The sequence below is a fragment of the Agelaius phoeniceus genome, chromosome 2, assembly GCF_051311805.1.
Source record: "Agelaius phoeniceus isolate bAgePho1 chromosome 2, bAgePho1.hap1, whole genome shotgun sequence".
NCBI lineage: Eukaryota > Metazoa > Chordata > Aves > Passeriformes > Icteridae > Agelaius > Agelaius phoeniceus.
This window is the reverse complement of record NC_135266.1, coordinates 88,331,651-88,357,249: the sequence shown is the minus strand read 5'-3', so window position 1 is coordinate 88,357,249 and position 25,599 is coordinate 88,331,651. Positions and strand designations below refer to the sequence as shown.

The window sequence follows — 25,599 nt, the reverse complement described above, 5'->3', positions numbered from 1 at the left end:
GGGCTTGAGGGCAGGTGTGAGGGACAGTGATCTCAACTCTTGTGGCACTGCAGCTCTGAAAAGTGGAATGATTCAGAAGTGAGACATGAGCCAAAGCAAATTTAGAGGCTGTAGCAGCATAATTGACATATTCAGGATGCTCTTGTGTTTCTATTGAGTCAGATGTGTTCAAAAGCCCTTTTTTTGCTTTAAGTTTTTCAAGTAAATTTAACATTAAAATGTGCTGTTCTTGTGCAGAGATATGTCAATCCCTGCAGTTTGTAAAGTAAAAAATGTTTCATGCAAACAGAAAACATAAAACTCAGTGCCAAGTTAAAGAGACTTTAGCCAGGTCCCTCGCTCCCTCCAGTCTGCACCTCATGGGAAAGTGTCTCTGCAGACAAGGAAGCCATGTGACCTGCCATGGGGCACAGAGCAGCAGCACAAGTCCTGGTAAAAGTGGTGTTCCATGTCCTTTTAAACTGATCTAAATTCTACTTCCTATTTCTGTTGCTTTCCTCCACCTGTCTGCATCTTCTCCCTGCTGATACTTGAATACTGACAGCAAGCAGGTGCCCCTCTGCCCTCCTGGCAGGTACTGGGATGCTAGCACAGGCTTGGGATGAAAGCAGCAACAAGCATTGGTGAAGTAATGAGGTTCAGAGGAGTGAAAGGACTGACCATTTGACATCATTTTACACTTCTGCAGATCAGCAGCTTCAGATCTGAGCTTCTGACAGGAGGCATGCACGTGTCCTGGTGCCAAAGCAGGGCTGGTTCTAGCAAGAAGTATTTTAATTATCTCTGGGACTTCTAAATCTCTATTGAGAAATGGACATTAGTGAGATGTCTTTTGAAATTAAACCAATAAAATTTATTGGTTTAATTACCTAAATACAGGTAGATCAAAACCTGCTGAAGAGAGGGGACCAAAACAAGCCCAATCTGCAGGCCCAGAGATGAATTCTGTATCTCACTCACTTACCTTTAGTTATTTAATGAACAGCTCTGCAGGTGCCTGTCCCCCTTGGGTAGGCCATATGTCAGGAAGCATCAGCTAACCCTGTCCTAAAGGAAACTCTTCATCTCCTTTATTCCAAACAACCTGCAGCAGCCTGACAAAGGCCACAGCCAAGGCTACACAAATAAAAGGATGTGCTTTGCCATGGGCAAGCAAATCTGTTAGCTGTGGACCTTACATACACTAGATCTTTTCCTAGCTCCACAATGAAAATGCCTCTGCTGGTTGTCCCCCTGGAGACCAGCCAGCTGAGATTTCTGAGCCTGCTCTGCAAAGTCAGATCTGGTGTTGGATGTGACTTGCCCAGTGTTTCTGAGTTTGCTCTGGCACAGGCTTGTTGAACATGGGCCAAACACATTTTCAGCTGGCTCCCTCGAAGGCCTGTATGAAGGAAATTCCTCCTCAGTTAAAAAATGAGAGAAAAGAAGAAGAAGAAAAGTATGTTCTAGTCCCCAGCTGTAATTCTTACTCATTTCCCTCCCCTCTCCCATCTCTGACATCTGCATCAAGAGCATGGGAGGTGCTGTCAGGTCAGTAGGGGGTGTCTGTGGGTCCTGGGGAGGTGTCAGTGTCACACAAGCCACAAAGCAAAGGTCTCAGAACCCTCCCCACAAGCCCAGGGCAGGGTGTGGGTTTAGCCGGCACGGTCCGGAGCAGCTCAGCACCAGATTCAGCTGCTGTGCCCTCGCCGTGGTGGAGACGGGCCGGGATGTGCTCTCCCAATGAAGGGAACATCTGTCTTGTACGGGACATCCGCGCTCAGGGCATTCTGAGCCGCGACAAGCCCAGCAGAGCCCACAGAATCAAGGGGAGGAGTTCTCCTGGGGCTCTGGGTCAGACCCTGCTCAGGTGTGACTGAGGAACCTGCAGAATGGGAAGAATTCAGAGGGAACATATTTGAGCCCTGATGCCATTCCGAGCGCCGCTTTCCCTCCCCCCTGCCCCGTCCCCACCCCACCGATCGGCCTCTTTACCATGACAAAGAGCCCGGAGGAGCGGGCCGCGGTGGATATTGCGGTCCGGGGCAGGCAATGGCCGGCTATAAAGGCCTGTCTGCGCTTCGGGGCCGCCTCAGCTCGGTGGTGGGACCTGCCCCCAGGTGGAGGTGACAGCTGGCGTGAGGGGGGATCCGCCCCTGCGGCCGCTGCCCATGTGCGCGCACTTGGCGCTGCCGCCGTGCCCCGCGTACCCCGGCGGGGCTGCCCGGGGCCCCCTGGAGCTCTGCTGGAGCGCGGCGGGGGCCGCAGGACAGGCCCCCACAGCGGCCGGGCCCGCCGGACACGCCGGGCACTCTCCGCAGGCTGCGGGCAGGAGGCACACGGCAGGTAAGGCCTTGCAGCTACATCCTGGAGGTGACCCCCAGGATAACTCTGCTCCCAGGTCAGGCTCAAATGACTTTGAGCGGATTTTTCTCTTTCCCTGCCTTGGTTTTCTAGTGCGTGACCCGGGCAAAGTGCGCTGTGGTGGGCAAGGAGGAGGGGTGACCTTGGCCAGTCACACCACTCTTCCATGCTACTTTTCTTGGGTGGTTGCCAGCTGGTTTCCTAAACCTCAAAAGAGCCGGAAAGAGTCGAGGCACTGTCAGGTCTGTTCTCCAGGCTGAAGGGCAGAGTGACAACTTGGTCTTATGGAAATTCATGGTTCTTGGTGCAGGGATGTCTGGGCCTCCTTTTAGTTAAATGCTGTCATTTGTGCCATCGAGAGAAACAGATCCTGGAGATACTTCTTGTGGCATCCCTCATCCTCTTACAAACTCCTTGCATCCTTTATGCACTTATTAATCATGAGCCAAGGCCTGCTCTGAATCACTGGGTGCTGGAAGATCTGCTCCTTTAAATCTCGCATTGTTACACTGCTTCTTTCATTTTGCCATTTTCGTCTATTTCCCTCTTATTTCTGTGCTCTGGTTGCTTTGCCTTTCCCTTTTTAACCAAAAAGTCCCAGGCGTCACCAGAGTGACATTTTCTGTTCCTGCCATTCCTCTCCCAGTCCAGTGAGGGGCAATAGAAGAGCTGATAAGAGCAGGTTTTCGCCCAGCCCCACATTATGGTCAGCAGGGCAGCACCCTAGCAAGGTAAAAGGGTGGGAGAAGAGCCAGGTTTTGGGGTGCCACTTTCCAGCTGTCAGTTGCTGTGGGAAGCTCCAGGCTCAGGCAGAGTGCCTATGGCTACTCACATGTGGCTACCTGCCATGTAACCTCTCTGCATGCTGCCTGCCCAACAAAGGCAGCGGGCAGATGGACTCTGTGTGCCCCTGTTGGGTTTGGTACATAGACTTTAACCCCATCTTCAAATGCCCTCATGCCTCTCTCAGAGAGAGCCCGGTCGCAGAAGTCAAAGCTTACAGATGTCAAGGCCTTGTGAGAGTGGGTCTGTTACAGGCTTTCATGTTCATATTTGTTGCATTGTGGTTTGTGTTTTTTACTTCCTCTCTCCTTTCCTCTCTTCTTATGGGAGAAGGAGCACTTTTGTCCTGAGCTCAAGCTGCACACAATACATTTCATTGGGCTTTGGGATGACAGGTCAAGCAGCAGCCTGGGGGAGCTTTAGTTCTACAGTGTCTCGCTGTGGTTCCTGTCTAACAGGAGACTTTCCTGTTTTCCAGGCCCATGTTCCCAGCATACTCATTTCTTCCCTATCAGGTTTTTACTGCACAGCCTGCAGGATCCAAGCATCCTGTGATACCACATGAAGTTTTAGCTTTCCATGCAGCCAGGTCACTGATGCTCAGCCTCCTCAAGGCTCTGCAGTCTAACCCCATGCACATAACACTACAGGCCCTTGCACCTCTTCTGCTGACAGCCTTTTCATGCTTGCAGACAGAATCCCTTTGCAGTCCTCATGGCCCCACTCCCCAGTGCTGGAAACCTGCCCCACTACACCCCTGGCTGCTCACCCAGCCCCTGCTCTGGGTGCTGTCATCTCCTAGGGACAGCAAATGGCCCAGAGCAGGCAAGCCTTGAGTGGCAGGCACCACAGAGATAGGCATGCCTCTGTCAGGAGAGTTACAAGGGGCACACTGCCACAGATGTGGCCACCTTTCTGAGGTCCAACAGGACTCCAAGGCTTTTCAGTGATTGCTTAGTAGACTCTCAGCTTAGGACAGAAGAAGGAAAGGTTTTGTAGGATGGGTGGGAAGCCCATTCCTCCGGGGGACATCAGTGCTTTGCTCTGGACATGTGTTCTGGTGATTGAGGAGAGTGTCTCAGTGTCACAGCTCTCAGGGTGACTGTTAAGGAGGTTGGGAGACATTGGTTGGGCTCAGTAGTCAGAAGGTGTGTACTGAAATGGCACTGCCCCATTCACTGCACTTCCAGTAGGAGGAGAGGGGATGGACCATGCAGGACAGTTTGCAGAGGAGTAGCTGGAGGAGGGAGGGATGGGCAGATTCATCATTGTAGTTAGGGGAAAGAGGAGTGACTGGTATCACAGCCCTTCAGTCAGGTTGGCCTGAGGGGGTCTCAGCCTCTCTCGGACCCCAGTAATCTGGCATGTGACACATTTTCTTATTCCTGCAGCCTGAATGACTTTGCATCTTGGCAGGTTTTGTCTTCACTAGGAGCCCAGATTGTTCAGGAAACTTTTCCCTTAGGTCTTTATCTCAACTTTGCCATCAACAGAGATCCCTTAAGACACACACCAGGACAAATTAGAAGGGGCTTGAATGCCTTCCTCTGCACTCTTGAATTTTGTCCCCTATGTCCCTGGTACAGGATTACTGCCTCCTTTCACCTGTTTCACATACCCACCTTTCCTCTCCCTCTCCTTTTCCGTGTGACATTACTTTCCTTCATTCTTCTCTCACCAAAAGCCCCTCTCAGACAAATAGCTCCTTCCACCTATAGTGTCTCCAGCAGTGGCATGGTCTGTGGTGGGAGACAAAGGCAAACAGGACTGAGCCAATATCCATTGCCTGATGTTCTCCACCTGCTGCCCTCACTGTGAGCACTGGCTGCTCTGCCCCACTGTACACCCTGGTCAGAGGCTGTTTTGTCTCTATTGAGTGCCTTGGTATTGCTGGGTAGGCAGTTCTGGAGAGCCCAGCCAGCAACCCAGAGCTATGCTTGCAGTCATGACAAGGCCTTTTTACACCACAATCAGACTGAAATATTACTGAGGCCATCTGGAGGAGGAGAGTTCACTGTGAACCAATGTGCACCACGCTTTTGCGCCGCTCCCTGCCCTGACTTTTCTGCCTGGCAGAAGGGAGTCATGAAGATCCCAGGGGGACTGAGCTGGGAAGCTGCTCGCTCTCAGTGTACTTGTCTGTGCTCACAGCTCTGTGAAGAAAGGAGGGCCACACAAGCCTTTGCTTCTAAAAAGCTCCTGTCTGGTAGGCAAGGAACTCTACAGCAGGCAGGGAGCATGCTCATACCCTTACAGCTAAACATTTTGTCTCTTAGACCTTTTCTCATTTTCTTTTTATTTATAGAAGTGTCCCCAGCTTCATCCAGTTCTGGGAATTTCAGCCAATTCACACCAGATTCAGCCACCAGTCCACATTCCTCATCCTCATCCCCACAGCCTTCAGCTAAGTCTCAAAAGGGCAGAGAATATGGTGTGGAGGGGATCAGGAAGACCAAGAGCCGGACAGCTTTCTCCAAGGAGCAGCTGCTAACCCTGCACCAGCGCTTCCAGAGCCAGAAGTACCTCAGCCCCCAGCAGATCCGGGAGCTGGCTGTTGCCCTGGGGCTCACCTACAAGCAGGTGAACACAGAGACTTTGACCCACAGTGTATCAATCTCACAGTGGCTGAGTGGTCACTTAAGGGAGTGCCAGGATGGAAAGATGAGTGCCCAGCAGGGACTGAGGCGAAGGTGCCAGCTAACAGTTGCTCTCCTGCTTATTCATGCCCAGACATCAGAAGCAGTTTTGCAGATAGAGGGGTCAGTGGCACCTAATTTGGGCCTCCCAAGTCGGGGGTCAGTCAAGGGTTCTGTTACCAACACCCGTAGTAGAATTGCAAACCCAGTGATGAATATGTTGTTCACCACAAACAGTCCCTACCCTGGGCTTTGCAGCACTTCACAGATTTTTTTCATGCGCTGTGAACTTCTCAGAAACCCTGGCATGCATCTGTTCTCTGAATCACAGGGCTGCTGCAACATGCTGAAAGCTCTTGCTAGTGTCTCCTGGGTCTTATCTTGTCCAGTATCTAATAATGCTCCAGACTCAGCTCTGCCTGGCTGCTTGACATGTGCTCCCTCCTCCCCATGGGTGCTGCTAGGTTCACACATCACTGCCCTTTAGGGTCTCTGCTGATCTCCAGGTAGGTTGTGTTTAGTGAAATGATGCTGCCTCCAATGTTGCCTTCCTAAAGCAGGGGGGGCTGGGCAATGGGCACAAGAGCTCGCAGTTACAAGTCCAAAATCTTGCTGAAATTTGAATCCCAGAGCTGGGCATGGTGGCCGGGGTGCCCTGGGACTAACAAAGCTATATGTGCATTTTAAGTGCACACACTGAACTGGTTCTGTCAGGAGCAAGGCAGGTGGGACAGTCTGCCCTTTCCTTCAATCCACATCCCTGCAAAGGCTGCTTTCACAGTGCAGACACAGCCCGGGGGGAAATGGCCCAGGAATTCGCCCCAGCACGGAGCTTTGAATTTGGGAACTGCTGGGGACAAGGAGCAAGTCTGTCCCTTCTCTGTTAGCAAACATGCCGAAACAGCGTCTTAGAAGTTTGCCTGTAGTGCAGGGGGCTTGTAGAGGTGTCGGTAAATCTGATTTACACCAATCATTCACGTCCATGTTCGGAATGAATTCATTCGTCCCAGCTATCACTGTCTCTTGACCCCGAGCCACCCCCTCCCCCCTCACACAGTTGCACTAGCCACCTGCTGAGGCTGCTAGACAGACCTCTCCCCGTGGCAACACCCCCACAGGAGTTCCTAAAGGCTTTTATCTGCTGCTGCCCATGTATCTCTGCCATCTGGTCACTCCCTCTGGTTCTTCCTGCTTGTGAATTTGGTTACATTTGTTTTTCCCTCTCCTTTGCTGACATTTTCTTTGCTTTCCCTTCCCCTCCCAGGTGAAGACTTGGTTCCAGAACCGGAGGATGAAGCTGAAAAGGTGCCAGAAGCAGAGCCTGTGGAGCGAACGGGCTCAGTGTCTCACTCAAGTAAGAACACAACACATGGCTCATCATGGCTCTTCTGTTTGGGCAGATCAGTCCCCTATTTCCTCCATGGGGGCAACTGAAGCATACGAGTGTGAGCGTACCTGGCCTTCTGGTTTGCTCAGCACAGAGGCACAGACTGGGCACCACACCATGTGTACTGGTGGTAGCCCAGCAGTGGGCTGGCTATACCACAGAAATGTTTCCAGGGAAAAGCTGTTTTCCTCTTATGTATATATGAATGTATATATGATTGTGTATCCCCCCCTGAACTATGGGAACGGACATAGTTCTTCTTGCCCTCCATGCTATTGCTGCTGGTCAATAGACAATATGAAATGTGAAGGGACAGAGCCCCAGTACATGTCAGGCCTGTGGACACCAATGGAGAAGCTCTGTGTGTTCTGACTCTTTACCTTCCCTTTCAGAGTGGCTTCCAGAGCGGAACTTACCTGGACATGCACCCCAAATTCCACCAGGGCTACCCCATCACCACAGCTGGCAACGTGCAAACCATGCCTGCCCCCTGTCAGCACTATGGAGCAGGGCAGAACGCTTACACAATCCTGACCAGCGAGGATGGAGGAGTCTTTGGCAAAGGCGGGGGGACCTGCAGTGTCCAGCAGACAGTGGGCTTCATTGCTCAGCACAAAGTAGACTTTTACCACAGCTATCCTGGCAGTGTGGAATATCCAGGCTCCAAGACAGGGGATGGCTGTAATTTTCACCACTCAGCCACCATGGGGGCTCCTTTTCCAACTGCTGCCAGCCATCATCTTTATCATTCCTAAGCACTGTGGATGTGGGGTACTTGGGCAGCCAGGAATCAAATCTTATTCCCATCTTTCCCTTTGTTATTCGTGTGCTGGCCACCTCAGGGACGCCTTGTAGCTAAAACCTGTTTTGGCATCCAGATGTGTGCCTGCAGACATGCAGCTGTGCAGTGACCCAAACGTATTTGCCCAGGTACACTCACACAGAGCCCTTCGTTTCTGTGCCCGTACATGTGCGCACACACACATTCCTTTCTTGATTGGCACTGACAACCAAGCTCCCTTATAGCAAAGCCCAAGATCTGTCTACACAGCTTATGCCCTGGATCTTCTTAATTATGAATTGTGTAACTTGTCTAAAGCAAGGATTCCTTTGGGAATCTCATTTCTATGTAGTACTGTACAGTTGTGTGTACATAGCACATGAAGCCAGGAGCTGTATGGAGAGGTGCTGGTCACTTACTGTTAATTTAAGTTGGAGAAGTTATTGCCACATGCCAGTTATCCATTTGAAGTGTAAACCATCAGTTCTGTATATCAGCCATGAGGTGAAGTGATGAAGTGTCTAGTGAAGGGAGTTGTGACAAGTAGCTTGCAGAAAGGCTGGTAAGATGATCTTATAAGCCCTTCCTTCTAGTCTGTATCTTTCTGTGCCTCCCCCTGAGAAAGCCTAACGGTGCATTCAATTTGGCAAATAAAAAAGAGTACTTTTTAAGATGCATTATGTATTTTTATATATCTCTTTTTTTCCACTGCAATAGAGCATTGCAATATAAAAACCAGATGGAGCATAAATAGCCATAGCAACTGTATGCCATTGTTATTTGATACTGAAACTATAAACAGAAGTTTTTCTGTGTTATTAGTGGATCAGCTTCATGGCTCTTGGCAATGCCAGATATCTCGAGTCGGAAAAACAGGTGAGTAACTGTCACCCACCTTAAGAATTTTCCATATCCAGCAGTAGTGAATAGGGGGACTGTCATGGAGGTAGTATAATTTCTAAACTTGTCTATGTAAGTGTCTAAAGTACCTAAAACCAGATATGTGTAGCAAAGTATATGCAATAACAGGCCTCCAGTTCCCTGAGTCACACATTTTCTATCACTTTGATGATGACAAAGAATTTCTCTTAATGCAATGAAGTAGCTGCCATGGTTAAAAAAAAAAACAGCATAAAATGAAGGCAGTGATTTCTGTGACTGGAGTAATAAGAGGCATGGACTTCTATTGGCAAAGCTGATTTATGTCCCTGTGCCTCACAGCTGTTTGTTCCCTCTCCCATTCCCTCACACAGACACTCTGACTCTACTGTAAACTGTGTGGTGTGCTGACTTTGGTTGTGTTCGTTAATTTTCTTCACAGTATCTGGCATGGGGCTGTGTTTTGGATTTGTGCTGAGAATGGAGTTGATAATGCAGAGATGTTTTCATTATTGTTGAGCAGGAATTGCACAGTGTCAAGGCCTTTTCTGCTTCTCATTATCTCCCTGACAGCAAGAAGGCCAGGGTGCACAAGGAGTTAGGAGACACAGCTGGGAAGACTGACCCCAGCTGACCAAATGGATATTCCATACCATATGGCATTGGGGTCAGCGTAGAAAACTGGGGGGAGGAAGGGGGGGACATCCAGAGTGATGGCATTTGTCTTTCTAAGGAATCATTACACAGGATGGGGCTCTGTTGTCCTGGAGGTGGCCTGCCTATGGGAAGGGGGTGAATGAATTCCTTGTTTTGCTTTGTTTGTGTGTGCGGCTTTTACTTTACCTATTAAATGGTTTTTATCTCAATCCACGAGTTTTCTCGCTTTTAGTCTTCTGATTCTCTTCCCCATCCAGTGATGGGGTGTGATCAAGTTGAGTTGCTGCATGGTGCTCATTTACGGCCTGGCATTGAACCACAACACGTGGCCGGCATGATCTGGTAAAGATAAAGCCTTTTGGATGGTGAGTCACGTAGTCTCTGCACAGCCCCCGCCTTCTCCTCTTGCAACCATCAAGTCGCTAAGGATGGGCAAGACTGTTCTTGAAACCAGGGGTGGGGAACAATTAAGTCCTCTGAAAAGGTGCTGGCTAGCACTGGAGGGTGGACAATAGCGGCAATTATCAAGGCTCTCACACCAGAATGAAGATATTTTTCAGTTCTTCTCAAGCCAACAGTTCTGTTTACTTACCTGAATATAACCTAAAACCTTTCCATGCCAACCCATCAAAGGCCGCTGTAGGTAAAAAAAGTTGAGCTTGCAGCACGTCCTCACTACTAATTCTCTGGAAAAGGAGCCACATGTCATGCCCTGCTCCTTCAGAGATGCCGGATTTTGCTGTGGAGGCTCTGGGACTGGCTTGCAGAAAGCTGTTGTCTGTAAGAGCAACAGCTGTGATCGCCCTGCTATTGACCTTCAGCAAACAGTACCAAATCTTGTGGTTTCCTCAGAGACACAATTTTTCAGAGGTAACATCCAAAGATAGACCTTATTGTCACAGGTGGTTATGGAGTCCAAAAGCCTGCAGCAATTCCAAACAGGCAAGTAAGCAGCTCCCAGGAAGGGAGATCACTGATGTCTGCTGTATCAGGAGCTGCATTCCCAATGTTCTGTGTAAAAACAGCAGGAATGTAGCTACTGTTAGAGGGAGGCCCTCAGCCCCAGCCAGCCAGAGGGACACTGGGGACTTAGTTTCTTTTCTGGTCTTTCTCTAGTATCTAAGCTATGACTTTCCTGGATCTTGGGGCTCCCCCAAAGCAGACGTCCCAGTGTTGTAATTTGTAAAAGATTTAATGGCCTGGACACTCTCCAGCTGCTAGACAGCAGATGGACTTTTGTCAAGTATGAGAAATTAATTCTAGCTTGGTTATGAAAGAGATTCTCAGATATGACCCAAGGGTACTCTTCAAAACTTTGGACAGCAGGAAGACTACATGACCCTCACAGGTTGGAAAATACTTGGGATTATGGTTTCTTGGGGGTTTTGTTTTGGTTTGGTTATTTGATGTTGGGGTTTTTTAAATTTAGTTTGGTTTTTTTTTTCCTTTTATTTTAATATCCAAGTGCAATGATTTAGAATAATTCATGCCTGATGACTATTCAGTATCAGCCAATATGCTGCTGCCCTCTGATGACAGGCCAGGCAAGAGAGATGTGGCAATGCTTGACTGAAAATTTCCAAAACCCTGCTAGCTCAGCGCTCAGGTCATGTGGTGTTGTTAGATAGCTAAATATGCTTACGTATGCCTCTAGGGAAGAGCCTATTAACGCAAAGATCATTACTTTTATCTGCACTGGGGAGACAACTGGGGCTTGAGAGACAACTGGGGCTGTGAGCCCTTGCTCCTGGATCACTCAGAAGAAAGATGTAGCTTGTAAAACCCCTGCAGGCCACACTGACATGAAAAGCAAGGAATGAGGTTGTTTCCACTGCTCTTGGTATTTTCCCTGTGGGATAGCTGGAACCCAGTGAACTACAGAATAAAATCCTGGTCTGCATAATCTCTACCAGACCAAATTTCTTCTGTTTAGGTGGAGTTCTCTGCATCACCGGAACTACAGTTGCAGCTTTTTTGTCACTGCAGATATTGTAAATGAGGAGTGTATTCCCACAAGCTGTAATGCATATGAAGAGCTCCAAATCATCTTACAGCTTAATCCTAAAAAGATTTCCTAGCAAAGCAAATGTTTGCAGTGTGCAGAAGTCACTGTTACACAGCAGTCACGGGAAGCAGCAGTCCTAACAGAGGTGTAATGCATCCTAGCAGAAAGAGCTTTTGCTGGCATGCTTTTTCTTCCTCTAAGGAACTAACACCAACACTTCTGCAAGGATGAGGCTGGAGGCACCTGCATCTCCACCCATTTTGGTAGTAGTGCCCAATTACCTGTGCAGTTGTTTCACATGTTGATGTGATTCAGGCACATGAAGGCAACAGATCACCAGCTCTGAGGAAAGACAGTCCTGATTTTTAATTCCACAGGCTCTAGAAACACTTCCTGGGCAACTGTGAGTCCTTTCCAGCCCACCTTCCAAAACTCTAAGAACAGCTGCTCCACACGCTCCCTCCAGCTACATGTGTTTGCCAAACCTGCACACAATCCAGGCTGAGCAATCAGGGGAATAACACAGCCATGAGGGAACTCTCAATTTCCACAGAACACTCCCACAGTACATGGAGTAACAAACCACAACATGCAGAGCAATCATTTTCAGCCCCAGGGCTGTTTTAGCAACAATATCTGGTTTTGCAGAAAGACATCTGCCAGCAGAGTTCTGGCTATCTCCTTACCTTTGCAGCAGACACGTGGAAACAAAATATACAGAGCAGCACAGGTAAACTGCAGCAGGCATTCTCTGCAACTGTTCTGCAAAGATCTGTATATTACTTCTTTAAAGACTGCATCTTAAAAGAACCCCAAAATCATAAGCTGCTAATTCTAAAGCTGAAAGACAAGGCATAGTATGTATGACTCATTTAGGTGATTTATATGGTTCACCTTTATTTTTTCCAAGTAAATTGTTGAAATACTTTTGCTAGAAAATCACCCAGAATTCATTCAATGCTACTGGGATATGAAGCTCCCATCCAGATGGGAAAGGAGCTCTTGTTCTGTAATACAGAAAACGGTGTGAACCTTTTCCCCTTCTCCCGGGCCAGTTTAACCTTTTTCTCCTGTTTTAAGGTTGGCAGTCTTAACATATCAGTGACTCATTCTTTTGTCCTCTACACAGGCTCAAGCCTCTGCTCCTCTCTCCTTCCTGTACCTGCTGTACCTTGCCTCAGGAGCAGAGGAGTGCAGCGTTGCAACAGGAAAAGAGGGGATATGCCTTTGCACCCACACAAACAGGTTCTGTTCGGCAAAGGACCTGCAGCAGTCTGAGCCCGAGCAGTCAGCTGCCAGTTTAGCTAATTGTGCTCGGTGGGAGTACCCATTGAATTACCCCTTTCGGACAGATTAAGGGCTAAAGTTGTGTAGTGTACTTTAAAGAACGTGGGATTAAACCTAAAGACAATTTCTGCTAGTCGGGAGTATGACTAAATAGCAACTTGGTTCTGGTTTTGTTGCAGTGCCAGAGGCAGAAGATTTAGTTACCTAGTCGCAGACTTCTGTTGCCATTTGAGGTCACCACAAGAACCCCAACAGAGCTGCATATTTAATTAGGTGGGATTCCAGACCTCCAGTTGTGACCTTCTGGAGCACCAGCAGGAGGCCCACACAATCTCCAGGACACTTTCTTTTGCTCCATCCTTTTTCAATACTTTCTTTTGAAGCACTGCTGCTCAGGGGCTAATAGAAGCACGTTACAGGGCTGCACATCATTTTAAGCCAGCAGCTTGTCCAGTCGCCTGGCCCTAGAGCCTCCCCCACCCTCCTTGCAGTAGTTTGCACACCTGCCTATTAAAAACAGGCTGATAGACCTTGCTCTTTTTAAACAATTACTTGATCCCACCTCTGAGAGAAACACGGTAGGGTTATTTTTCCCCTCCCTTTCCTCAGTATTGCAGGTCTAACCTGTGTAGCACAATCACTCTCGTAGCCAGCTGTTCAAATGCAAGCTGTTGACAGCATCACAATATTAAAATAAAGTAATTTATTTTCAAGTCAAACAACTTTGTAAGAACATTAAGAACATTGAACATTTAGCAGAAAAACCAATAAAACACAACATGAATATAACATAAAACATGCTCGGTAACACTGCAAAAAAACAAACTTGATAACAAATTATTCAGCAACAACAAACATTCACCTCCTTTGCAGTGGAAGCTCTGCTGCAAGACACACGGGGCAAGGATCAGAGATCACCTGCTAGAGAGGCAGCAAAGAAGGTGAGACTTGAACAACAAACAGACCTTAGCAACCTTTGCTGTTCATAGCTGGAACATTGCACACTGGCCTCAATAAATGAGGTTCAAACTCATCAATACCCAAAGCATCTTTGCCAAGGGTTAGCTATGAACAGACAGGCGCACTTAAATAGGAAACTAACTCCAGGCAGCAGGGTGCTGAGCCCCCCCCCCCCCCCCCATTAGATAAAACAGCAGTAGTGGAGGAGGGGCAAGAAAAACAAATAGAACATGACTTCAAAACCCTGTAAATCCCATGGGTGAACAAAAGAGGTGGGAGAAAAAGATACTCAAACCTGAGACTCATACCCACTCTGGGTCCCCATGGGATGCCAAGGTAACTGGCATTGATTCTGTATAGGAGAGCTCGAAAATGGTGTGACAGTGTCAGAGGGGTTCTGGAAGTTGAAGGTGTCTTCAACCTCCACACTGACATAATCTATATTGTCAAAGTAGCTGTGATAGAAGTTCATTTGCTGGCTTAATAAACCCATGGTTTGCTGGGTATTGCAGCTCGTCCCACCTTTTCCAAACAGCCCCTCATCCTCCACAGAGGGGAACGAGTACAGGTTCTGCCCATTTCCGTAAGTCTGTCCACTGCTGTAAGTCTGGTGCACGTTGGACACGGCCTGGAAGTTCCTGCTGGAACCGGCAGGGAAGACCTGGTGGAACGTGGGTGCTATATCCAGGTATGCAGGCTGATGAACCCCATTCTAGGAGACAAAGAAAGTCGTTCAGCAGTGCAGAACCACACCAACGACCCATTCTTTCGGATGGGTCCTCTTTTCTCCTCCAGCCCCCCCCTCCAAGCCGAACAATAGCGCCTTTTTCAGGCCCATTGTCCTCCCAAGAGACCAGTAATGGCAGAGATGACCGGTTAGCAATCTCCAGCTCAACGTGTCCAGGAACAACCACGCTGGGGCGGGGGGAGAAGGAAACCATCTTAAAAGAGATGCCATTGTAAGCCCTGTTACGAGGAATACAACTGGCTCGAGGAATACAACTGGCTCGAGGAATACAACTGGCTCGAGGAATATTGAGTCCTGTGGCTCGTTTGAATTACCTACCAGGTTGGGCATTCTCCCCGCAGACTGGAGGAGCCGTGACTGGTGGTGATGGGGGGGTTTACTCACCTGTGGTAAATACATCCCTTTATCCATCCACTGGCTCTCCTTTTGGCAACGCTTAAATTTCATCCGTTGATTCTGAAACCATGTTTTCACCTAAAAGTGATGCAGAAATTAATTTTTAGAAATTAATTTTTAAGAGCTTACTATACATCTTTATTTCTGCTACAATCCCATTTCTAACTTCTAATACTGTAAATAATTTCAGCAGTTAACAACGTGCAGCAGATGCAGGTGGCTGTAAAATCACAGAGCTGAGACATGAAAACTAACATTCCTATTCCTTAGATCACCAATGGATCTTTCCCGACTTCAAAAAGCCTGCCTAAAACACCAGCCAAGGCAACTGCAGGAATCAGGTTGTACAGCACCATCTCACCGCTGTGTCATGGTCAGGGCTCAGGAATGGGTGGCTCCTTTAATCATACACAGGCAGCTGCTAAGACAAGGACCCTTCTTTCCTCTAGGGAGAGCCCACGGTGCCACTCGGACCAGGAAAGGCCTCTTGCCTAGCAGCGCAGGTCTCTTTCTACACTCAGAAACAGCACATGTCCATGCAGAGCACTAACCTGACTCTGCACAGCCCTGCTTCGCTGCTCTGCAGGGCCTTTCGAACACCTGCACGCAGTGGGTGGATAGTGCTGGAACCAAACCTAAGACTGAGTCATAGATTTTCACACCCTCTGCTCTCTCATGTAAGAGGTAGCACTTGCAAGATAATGAAAGAAACTTCTCTCTGGGGTCCAAGAAAAACAAAAACCACACACTAAAAAAAAAAAACCCAAAAACCAAACCAAAAAACAAAAACAAAAAAAAAAAAACCCCAACCAACCAAACAAAAAAACCCCAAAAACAGAAAAAAAGAAAAAAAAAAAAAAAAAAAAAAGATGTTCACCTGCTTGTAGGTGAGCTGAAGAGCAGCAGCCAGCTCCCGGATCTGCTGGGGGCTGAGGTACTTCTGGCTCTGGAAGCGCTGGTGCAGGGCTTTCAGCTGCTCCTGCGAGAAGGCTGTGCGGCTCTTGCCCGTCTTCACCACACCCTTGCCTTGCGCCTTGACCTTCTGGAGGGAGGAGTGGGGAGACGGGCTCCCCGCTGCGGTGGGGCTGGTGGCGGAGTCGGGGGTGTGGTACTGCGTGAGCGTCCCGGAGCTGGAGGAAGCTGGAGACTCAACTGAGGAGAAAAGACAACTGCGGTGGGCAAAATAACTCAGGGAAGACTCAAAAAACCTTGAAAGTCCAGCTAATCGGGAGAAATTGAGATTGCGGGTGCCCTGGGGACTCGCAGCCGTGGGCTGCGAGGCACGGGTCGCCTCACGGCAGCGGAACCGCTGCGCCCCTGAGGCCCGTCCCGTGTGGGCCGAGCGGCCACGCTGGCAGCCGGCTCCCTCCCGCAGCATCGGCATCACCTCCCAGCCCCGGGGCTCACGGCCACTGCCAGGCCAGGGCAGCCCGATGGCTCGGCCCGCCACGTACCTGAGGGACTGGGCGTCTTGGCCGCGGGCAGCGGGAGCGCGTCCGGCGCCGGAGCCTCCTCGGTGGGCACGCTGTCCATGCTGCCTGCGGAGAGCCAGTAATAGTCCCCGTACCTGGCCGCGCCCGGGTACGGCACGTATTGCGACGGGGCTAGGTGGGCGCTCATGGCCGGGCCGGGTGCCCCTGCACCAAGCATGAGTCGAGGTGACCGCTGAGACTGCCGGCAGCCCGAGGACATGCGCACCTTTGGGGGGGAGATGCTTTAAGTCCGCCCCAGCCTGGCCTTGGCTGGAGGGTATTGTCATGGCCATTGTCATGTTAAAAGTTGGTTGATTAGGGGGAAGGGACTTCGAGGGCATTCAGGAACCGGGGGAGGGCCGGGCCACCGGGCTGCGCTTGCCAGCTTGGCTGGTGGATGCCACGGCGGGGATGAGTACATCACTCCCTGCTGGGGCGTGGGAAGGAGGTCCCTGCTCGCCCCTCGGGGCAGCAGGCCCGAGCGGAGTCGCCCGGTGAGTTGGACGGAGCTGGGCAGACACCCCCACCCCCAATTTCACAGTTCTCCACCCAAACAGAGAGAATGGCCCCGGAACCCGCCGCGGGCATGAGGAGATTTGTGCGTCTGCATTGCAGATCGCAACCATCATTGCAAAGAGATAAGCCCTGCACCTCGCCGCGAGTGAATCCGGACGGGGGCAGGGGGATGGCCCCTCAGAGCCGTGTCTGTGTGGCGGTGAAGAGGGCTCAAAGAAATCCGGGCTGCTTCTCCCAGCGGCTCGCCCAAGGCTGAGCCAGGCAGTCCGGTTCTGCACATTTTCCAAGCTTCTTTCCCCCGCCATTTAAGACTTATTAGAAAGCAATATTTTAAAACAAAAATTAATTTAAAAAAATAATAAATTGTTGCTCAGCAGGGAGGGATAGGAATCACCGGCTCAAATTCAAACGGAGACAAGAGCACTCCAGCTGTAAAACAGCTTTACAGATCTTAAGGATTTGAAGTTAGGGCCTACGGCCTTCTTGGGAAGAATAAACTGTTTCCCTTGCCACCCTCCTCCCCCAGCTATTACTGCTTACTTTAAGGAAATTAAAAACTTATCGGTAGGATCTCACACCCCGGGAGTTACAAAACCTGGAAAACCACCTGGAAAAAGTACAAGTGAAGGCACGTGACGCACCAAGCAAATTCCCCACCTCCTCCAGCGCAAGAAAACGGGGCACAGGCAGGGGTGTAGCTACTAACCTGCTGCACTGCTAAACGTCTTTAGGACCTGACAGAGAAAGACCTCCCTTGATTTCAATTTATCTCCGCCTCCTATCTTGAGTCCTAATGAGCCCCAGCTGGTCCCCTGAGCCAGCAAGGAAGGGTCCTTGCCGGGCTTACTTTTGATCATCTCCTAATGAATGATCTAGTTTCTCTGAATCCGGACAAGATCAGTCAGGACTATTAGGAATGAGGGAGAAAGAGGATATAATCTCTTATAATGAAAATACCGAGCCAGAGCCAGAGCCTGGTTCAGGCCCCAAAGCAAGCCGAGGCAGCCGGGCTGTGGGTTTTGGGCAGGTCACTCGCTCGCAGAGCAGATGCACGAGCGGAAAGGGATTTTCCCTCGGCGGCGAAGCCGTCCTGCTGCCCTTGGCGGGGCAGGGAGCCGCCGGTCCCCGTGTCCCCTGCCGGCAGGGCTGCCCCCCCGGGACACGCGTGGTGTCTCTCCGAGCTCGCCAGGAGCAGCCCCTGGCAAGGACGGGAAGTCCCGCGGGGTTTCTGCAAGCCCAGCCCTGGTGTTTGGCGGCCCCGGAGGCTGCGGGAAGCCCCGAGCCGTGCGAGGACACACGGCTGGGCAGGGGGAACCGCGGCAGAGGGATTAGAGTTTTACAGACCGAGTAACACCCCCTCTGCCAGCGAATCCTCCCTCGGAGAGCTGCGTGTGTGTGCTTGGAAAGGCAGCAGGACTGCTCGCAGTCTGCAAGTTTCATACATAGATCAGTTTTTTTGTATATATCAGCTTCTGTCCCAGGGTCAGACCTGCTTTGTAGTGAGCATGCAGCTGATTTAATTCTCCCCCTCCCCCCTTTTTTTTTTTTTTTAGGTCTTTGTTCATATTTTTGTTTTCGCATCCCATTTGCCCTCCATTCCCTTTGTTTTATGCTTTAACCACCAAATCGCTTTTCCACATATCCCCTTCCAGTGAGGATAAATTGCTCCTTCACCCCAACAATAACTCTAATCAGCTTACCAAACATATATTTTTAAATGTAATTGTGAGAGAAATAAGACTTGTGTAAGTGTATAAAACCATACCATCTAAAGTCAGAATTTATTAAGGAAAAGAAATTCACTTTTTTTCCCCCAAATAAATGATACACATGAAAACATTGCAAAGGTAAATCCAGAAGTCATACAGACACAGAGGATGCTATGGGAAACATGATGTGGACATTTGGGAAGATCATGGGGTGATCAGGTTTAGAACATCTGCCTGTGGCACCATCAGCCTTCAGACTGGATATCCTGCCCATGACTCTCTAGAGCTGATGTGCTTTCAAATAATGTTGGGAAAATTTTTAAAATTTTCAAAATTTCAAAATCTCTAGAGATTATATGCTTTTAAAAAGTGTTGGGAATGACTCACAGAGCAGATGCAAGTATCCACTTGTGTTTCTTCTGGAACTGTTTTCAGCTGAAACTGCAACGCAGGTCAGATCTAGTCTAATCCTGTTTATCCCATCAGGGCCAAATAGCAGGAACAATTTGGGTTTTCACCCTGGATTGTGTCCCCCTCTCCCTTCATTGTGTGGCTACCCCCTTATTTTTCAGTTCTCAGCTCATTATGCACTCATTATGTACTGAGGAGCATTATTTAGGTAAGAAGTTGGCTTATTCTTGACACCCATACCCTCACCCACGGGATTGTTTGTAAGGACATCAGCACACATCTTTCCTATCAAGTGTGTGGGACTGAATGCAGCCACCCACTGGGCTGTGGCATGCTCCAACAAACCCTTCTGTAGTGCTTCAGCAGCAGAGACACAAGCTCAGGTCCAAAAGCAGTCTTGGCCTCTGTCTAAGCACAGTGAGATGGGACAGTGGCTGGAAGGTGTTTCATCCCAGAAGTTCCCCCTACAAGGATCTCCCATTATTCTCAGTAGGGTCCCTACCTGCAGAGGGCTGGAGCTCAAGCTTGCTCTGAAGTGATGCAAATACTCCAGTTTACATGGAAGGAGGCTGGGGAAGCACCAGCTGGCTAATGCTGTAAATCCAGCTCTGGAGCTCATACCACTGGGTCAGAAGTGCTGGGCTTTTCCGACCTCAGAGCATCGCTAAACTCATTTTGATCAACAGGATAATGCTGTAGTGGTAGAGATTGTCTCGAATTTTACATAGATTAGGTGCTCTCCCGCCTCCTGCAGCTGGCTGTAATGTGGGTCGCCTGTGTTTTGGTAGAGGCTGTGAAGTGCCACTGCGTGTCGCTGTGCCATTCTGCCCATGTTGGTGGTGCTCAGCGGGGCAGCAGGGTGCTGGCTCGCTATCACTGAACAGGGAGCCACTGCCAGAGCCCCACTGCCCCTCGGAGGTTTTCCTGGGAACCACCATCCCCTGACAGCGATGTGTGTGCTTGGGGAAGGCAACTGGAAATCCTTGCCCTGTGTTCTGTTGAGCTTATCTGAGCTTTCGTCCCTAGCAGGCACCTTTAAGTTTATTATTTTATTTATGTGAAATTTTATTATTTTATTATTTTCTATTTTTATTTTTTATTTTTAAATTATTTTAAATTTTTTTATTTTTTAATTTTTATTTTAAATTTAATTTAATTTTATTTATTTTTTAAATTTTAAAAAAAATATTTTCTTTTTATTTTCTTTTTCTTTTAAATTTATTTTAAATTTAATTTTATTTTATTTAGTTTTTAAATTTTTATTATATTTTTTCATTAATTTAATTTAATTTAATTTTATCTTATTTTATTACTTTTATTATATTTTTATTATTTATTTTATTTTATTTTTATTTTATTTTTAAAATTTAAAGAAATATTTTATTTTTTATTTTAAAAATTAAAAATTAAAAATTAAATAATTTTTAAATTTTAAAAATATTTTATTTTATTTTATTTTATTTTATTTTATTTTATTTTATTTTATTTTATTTTATTTTATTTTATTTTATTTTATAGTGAACACTCCCCAGGTGAGGTGTATGAAAACACTCCTGCCCTGCAGACCTCAGTATTTACCCAGCCCTTGGCTCTGGACAACCTGTCCCCTGTAGCATGGTCATAGCCTGCAGTCTGGACCCAAGACGACAGATTGTAGAAGGAAAAGAATCAAGAAAGAATAACAAAAATTAGGCCCTCATTCATATTAAAATACAGTTTTCCTTTCTCCCGACTCTTTAGGGGAGCAGGTAGAGAAAAGGACAAATCTCCTCCCTCCCCCTGGCAGCCCAGTCTCTGGATGCCCTGAGAATTGCTGGGTGATGTGGCCCTTTGTCAGCAGTGCAGGGGCAGACTGGCACGGGCCATCCATGGCACAAGGCCAAGTGCCAGGGATTTTCTTCTCTGAAAAGGCAAGAAAGCTGCATGTCATAGAGCAGGTGGGAAGCAGGCTAGTGAGAGCATGAGTTTCTAGGCTTTGATAGGTCTGTTCTTTCTTTACCAATCCTTCATCCATGCCTGCCATGCGCGTGATGCCAGAGTGCTGTAGCTGTGAGCACTCATCTCAAGAAGCATCCCCTACCAGTGCCCATCAGCTGGAATATGGAGCAGTCTTGCAAGCAGCTTGGAGCCAGGGTTATGTGAAATCCTGGGGAACATGGATTGGAGATGTGCATATCAGGCAAAAACCTTCCAAGCATCCTCTCTGCTGGAATCCTCCCCCCTGTTTGCCCTTCCTGGTGTGGTTGTTCCTATGGGCTCTGTTAGTAAAAGCAAACAGCACAGACAGAGCTGTCTTCAAATGCTTTCCACCCTAAGGGGGGAATGACAAATCCCGTGTTTTGCACTGTACCAAGGCCCTGTGCTTGGCATGAGCCACCTCACCCACTCTCCTCGAAAAGCTGCTCTACATCAAGCACTTGGTCTTTTGTTCTCCAAACACACACCACTCATGAACTTTGAAATTACACAGAAGGGTTTTTTCCCTCTCTCCTGAGCCTTCTTTGTCTTCCTCATTCTCTAGGGATAGCTTCCTACAAAATGCAGCGCTGCCAGAGCCTTCAGTTCAAGCGGGACACTGAAGCGGTGGCTGAATCTCGTGTTCTCTCGAGTTCACCACGTATTATGGCACCTGCTTTCGCCCACATCTCTCACCTGAGGATGATCCCATGTATGTGCCCATGGTAAATTAATATCAGGACAGAGCTAATGAGGATTATGTGCCAAGTGGGTGGCTGTAATCACACTCCTGCAGGCCATAAGTGGGCATACAGTGTGGAAGTGCTTCTAACTCATCCCACAACCAAATTCTTCCAAGTTAGCACATACTTTTCAGGCAGCTCACTGTGCCAAATCTGTGCTGTGTTTTTTTAAGTCTCAGAAAGTCCCCAAAGGAGCAGATCACCCGTGATGCGAGTCTCTAATTACAGCGAATGCTAGTATCAGGAAAAATGGTGCTCAGTTTTCAAATCTGTCAGGGCTTGAGACAGGGATCCCCCCATTGTCTGGCCCTTGCCCCCACCTATACACCCTCTGCTTTTCTCCAAGACTGGCTCTTGCACATGCATTCTGAGCGATTAGCAAGTGTTAGAGCCTGAGGCTCCCTGGCTGGCACCCGCTCTACATCTGAATGGCAGAGCCGGTAAGCCCAGGGCTGTGGAATGGGATCTGCAAGTGGATGTTGTCTGCGCCGCCTGACGGAAGAAAAAGATTTACCTGCCTTTGTCTGAATATTTAGATGGCCGACTTGGCTGAGATGGAAAGAGAAAGAGACAAAGAAGAGACGAACAGTGAGAGGCTGGAGCTTTCTTAACTGGGTGTCATTTGTCTAGGAATTAAATCCAGTGAAGGGTGGAAAGCGGACAGGGGAACACTGCCGCCATTATTGGTGTAAATGTTAAAATTACCTGTACTTCATCTTTTTTAAATCCATGGAGCTCAAATTAGGCTGTGAAAGCACATCTTTGGGGGCAGCAACAAAATACCAAAGAGACTATAGTATGGACTGCATCTCTCCCCAGGTGCAAGGTCAGAAGCCACAGAATCATACAGCGAAAGAGCTCCAGACCCCCAGACTACTGTGACAAAATAAAAATGCTTCTCCAGCAGAGCTTAGTCATGGTGGAGCCATGACTCTGTGTTGAGAAAAACATTTTGCTAAAAATTCCTTGTTTAACCCCGGTTGTGTCTTTCATGCAAACTCTGGGGTTAAGACAGGCCTGAGAACACCTTCTCTTAACCCCACTCACGACTATGTTGTTTTGCTGTAATTATAAACAGCCTAATAATAGTGTCAAAAGTGCTTGCAGATGCAAAGTAACCTTGCAGACTATTTAATGACTGGTGCAGAGATGCAGGTGTCAGTTGTGATCCAGCAGGGCCCTCTGACCTGATAGTGCCTCAGATGTCTCTCTTCATTCACTGCATCCATCAAACTTCACCAATTCTCCAGCAGAAATGGTCAAGTCAGGTGTAATTCGTCTCTCCTCAGCCACTGCACAGACAGCACATTGACACAAACCACCAAAGATTTCAGTTTCTATCAGTAACCACCTGCTCTGTGAACCAATGTGCTGGCACTCTTTCCCTGTGATTTGATCCCCAGAGAATACATGTACACTGGTCACAGGATTCAATATTGTCCTCTTCATGTACTGACCTTCTTGTGTCTTGAGAGAGCTGCTTGGAGCACCTGGAGCTGTCCTTGAGGTGCTGAACGATGCAGTCATGGAAGTGCCAAGGGCTGCTAGCAGCCTGCTTAGCAGCAATCTGCTATGGCACCAGAGAACAGGAGGAGAAGCAAATTCTCAAAATCAGGCTGTTCTATGTAACATCCTCTTTGTAGCCTTAAAACTTCCCTTATGGTAAAAGACATGAACATCTTGTTTCAGTCTTTCCTGAAGTCAAGGCCCAAAGGGAGGGAGTTAGTCCAGTGGGACAGGTGCTGATTTCTGTTACCTCTGTGTAACCAGGAGCAGGGAGGGATTCTTGTCCCATGACAATCAAAGACACACATCGACTTGGGTAGCACTGAAGTTTGAGATTTGTTCTGTTCTTGCAACAGTGTACCTGAGGGCACACTCTGGCCCTTTATTTACATGTGGCAATACACGCATTCCAGGACAAAGAAATAAAGCTAGATACAGTGAGAAAAAGCTGAGCCACAATAAGTAGAGGGGAGGTAAGAGAAAAAGAGAACAGAAAACCATTTTATTAGGTCCAGGTTCCTAGATTGCCTTCATCGTTATGGTGTCTGAGCATTTTCCGGTGGAGTATTCAGTGGCCTGACTCAGATCTGCTGCATGTGGTTGTTTGTCTCTTTCTCATCCTCTCCTCAGGGAGACAGCTGCACTTGTTGTGGAAGATTTGACTTTGGCTCAGCAGGCCTGGGTTGGGGCTTGTTCATAACATGCTTGCAGCTGTCTGTATTTGAGGAGTGTGTTGGAAACATGCACCTTTTACTTGGAAGTGAAGCTGTGAGACCAGGGCATGCTGTAGCACAGGCTTATTATGACCCCTGAGACACCTCTGCTTCCTGCTCAGACTAGATTTTCACAGGGTTAGGGAGTTTCCTGCTATCAGTACAGTGGAACTGCTGAGACCAGTAGATGTCAGCTGTCAACTTCAGACAGGTAAAGGAACCTCTACGTTCTGGCCTGAGGCCACTAGGTACATCAAGATGTTGAGCTGGGCAATGTGGCAAGTAGGGGCCAGCCTCAGTTAGAAAACACAGCTCAGATACAAGGAAAAGCAGGTCAACAGGGATGGGTGAAACACTTCCCAGTCCTGCCCTTGTGCTCTGTGAAGTCTACTGACTTAGGAGGCTGCCTACGCTGTTTGCCAGCTGATGTTGGAGGGGAGGAGGGTTTTGCTTTATATGAGTTGTCAGCAGAAGTATCCAGTTGTTCAGCTGGTCTGTTCCACTATTTTGGGTGTAGAGTACTTAGAATACAGTAAATGTCCAAGATAACTGAGGGATGTCTGCTGTTCCACTGTGCTGGGTCCATCACAAACCCATGTTCACCAGGCAACTTTCCATATTAGAGAAAGACCTTACCTTATCTGGAACTGCTATTCTAGGGTACATCTCCAAGCCAGCTCTTAATTCTGTGGTTTGGTTATGGATAATGATGGAGTTTGCACAGTTTGAAGCTAAAATATACCAGCTGAGATGCTGGTTAAACGCTCTGGCAGTGATCTGAAAGACTGGTGTCAAAACTGCAGGAAAATGCTGCCATGGGCTGACATTGGGTAGTTCTGTGGCGAAATGATGTGCCCTTGGCCTGGTCTGGTGTGAGCTAAATGGTCAAATTATCAGATGTGGGGAAGGACTGAAAATAACACATACATCTTCAGTATAACTGACAAAAGGAAAATACAGCCTCAATTAATTACTTCCCAGAAACAGGTCCCTGCCTACCTCCCCACCCTCAGCACGGCACATAGCAGTGTGTAATTGCAATTGCTTTGTTTGTTGTCTCCCCCACCCACATGCCAGGAAACTGAGGCGCAAGGCTGTGTGGTGGCCCAGCACTCCTGCCAGGCCTGGAGCAAGCATCAGGCAGTTCACAAATCTTTGGCAGCTTGCATTCTTAGGCTGAGCAGAAGTGAGGATCCCTGCTCTAGTAACGTGAGGATTTGCCATGGCATCACTTCCTGCCCAGGCTGCCGTTTGTATTTAGGGAAGGAGTGTACAGGCTTGTGGCCCTGCTGCTGTCTGTGCCCCAGCCCTGGGCACTGCACAGGGAGTTTGCACTGGCTGGGTTTGTCACAGACGTGCTATGACAGCATCTCCCACAGAGACTTGCTGGGACAGATATGCCCTGCCAGGAGGGCAGTGTGGCAGCTGGCTGGTTCGTATCCCAAACCACAGCTGCAGGGAGCTGTGGAGCTTCCATTGTGTGCTCCCGCCGTGTGCTGCTGCCCAGGGACAGGGGCCATCCTGGCATTATCTCAGATCCCTCCAAGGCTCGGAGGGAACGCCATTTCAGGCAGAGAATGAGTCACTTCACATCAGTCCAAGCAAGCGCGGTGACCCGAGTACTCAGCTCCTCGGGGGGTTCTGCCTTATGCAATCAGCTCCATCCCACACCCGACAAGAAGAAAAAGGGGTAACCCTGCCTGCATCCCAA

The 25,599-nt window shown here is 48.5% G+C and overlaps 2 protein-coding genes across 2 annotated transcripts; one reads left to right on the top strand and one right to left on the bottom strand.

Moving 5' to 3' along the window:
• The first annotated feature begins 2,150 nt into the window (after window positions 1-2,150).
• On the top strand, window positions 2,151-7,904 carry LOC129117629 (homeobox protein NANOG-like). The gene is made up of 4 exons (XM_054628394.2): window positions 2,151-2,325; window positions 5,432-5,706; window positions 7,027-7,116; window positions 7,542-7,904. Exons 1-4 carry the CDS (start codon window positions 2,151-2,153, stop codon window positions 7,902-7,904), a joined length of 903 nt encoding a protein of 300 aa, XP_054484369.2.
• Window positions 7,905-14,007: 6,103 nt separating this feature from the next.
• LOC129117606 (homeobox protein NANOG-like) lies at window positions 14,008-16,512 on the bottom strand. Its single transcript, XM_054628356.2, has 4 exons — window positions 16,317-16,512; window positions 15,740-16,014; window positions 14,851-14,940; window positions 14,008-14,430 (listed from the first exon to the last, which is right to left on the bottom strand). Exons 1-4 carry the CDS (start codon window positions 16,510-16,512, stop codon window positions 14,008-14,010), a joined length of 984 nt encoding a protein of 327 aa, XP_054484331.2.
• Window positions 16,513-25,599: the final 9,087 nt, after the last annotated feature.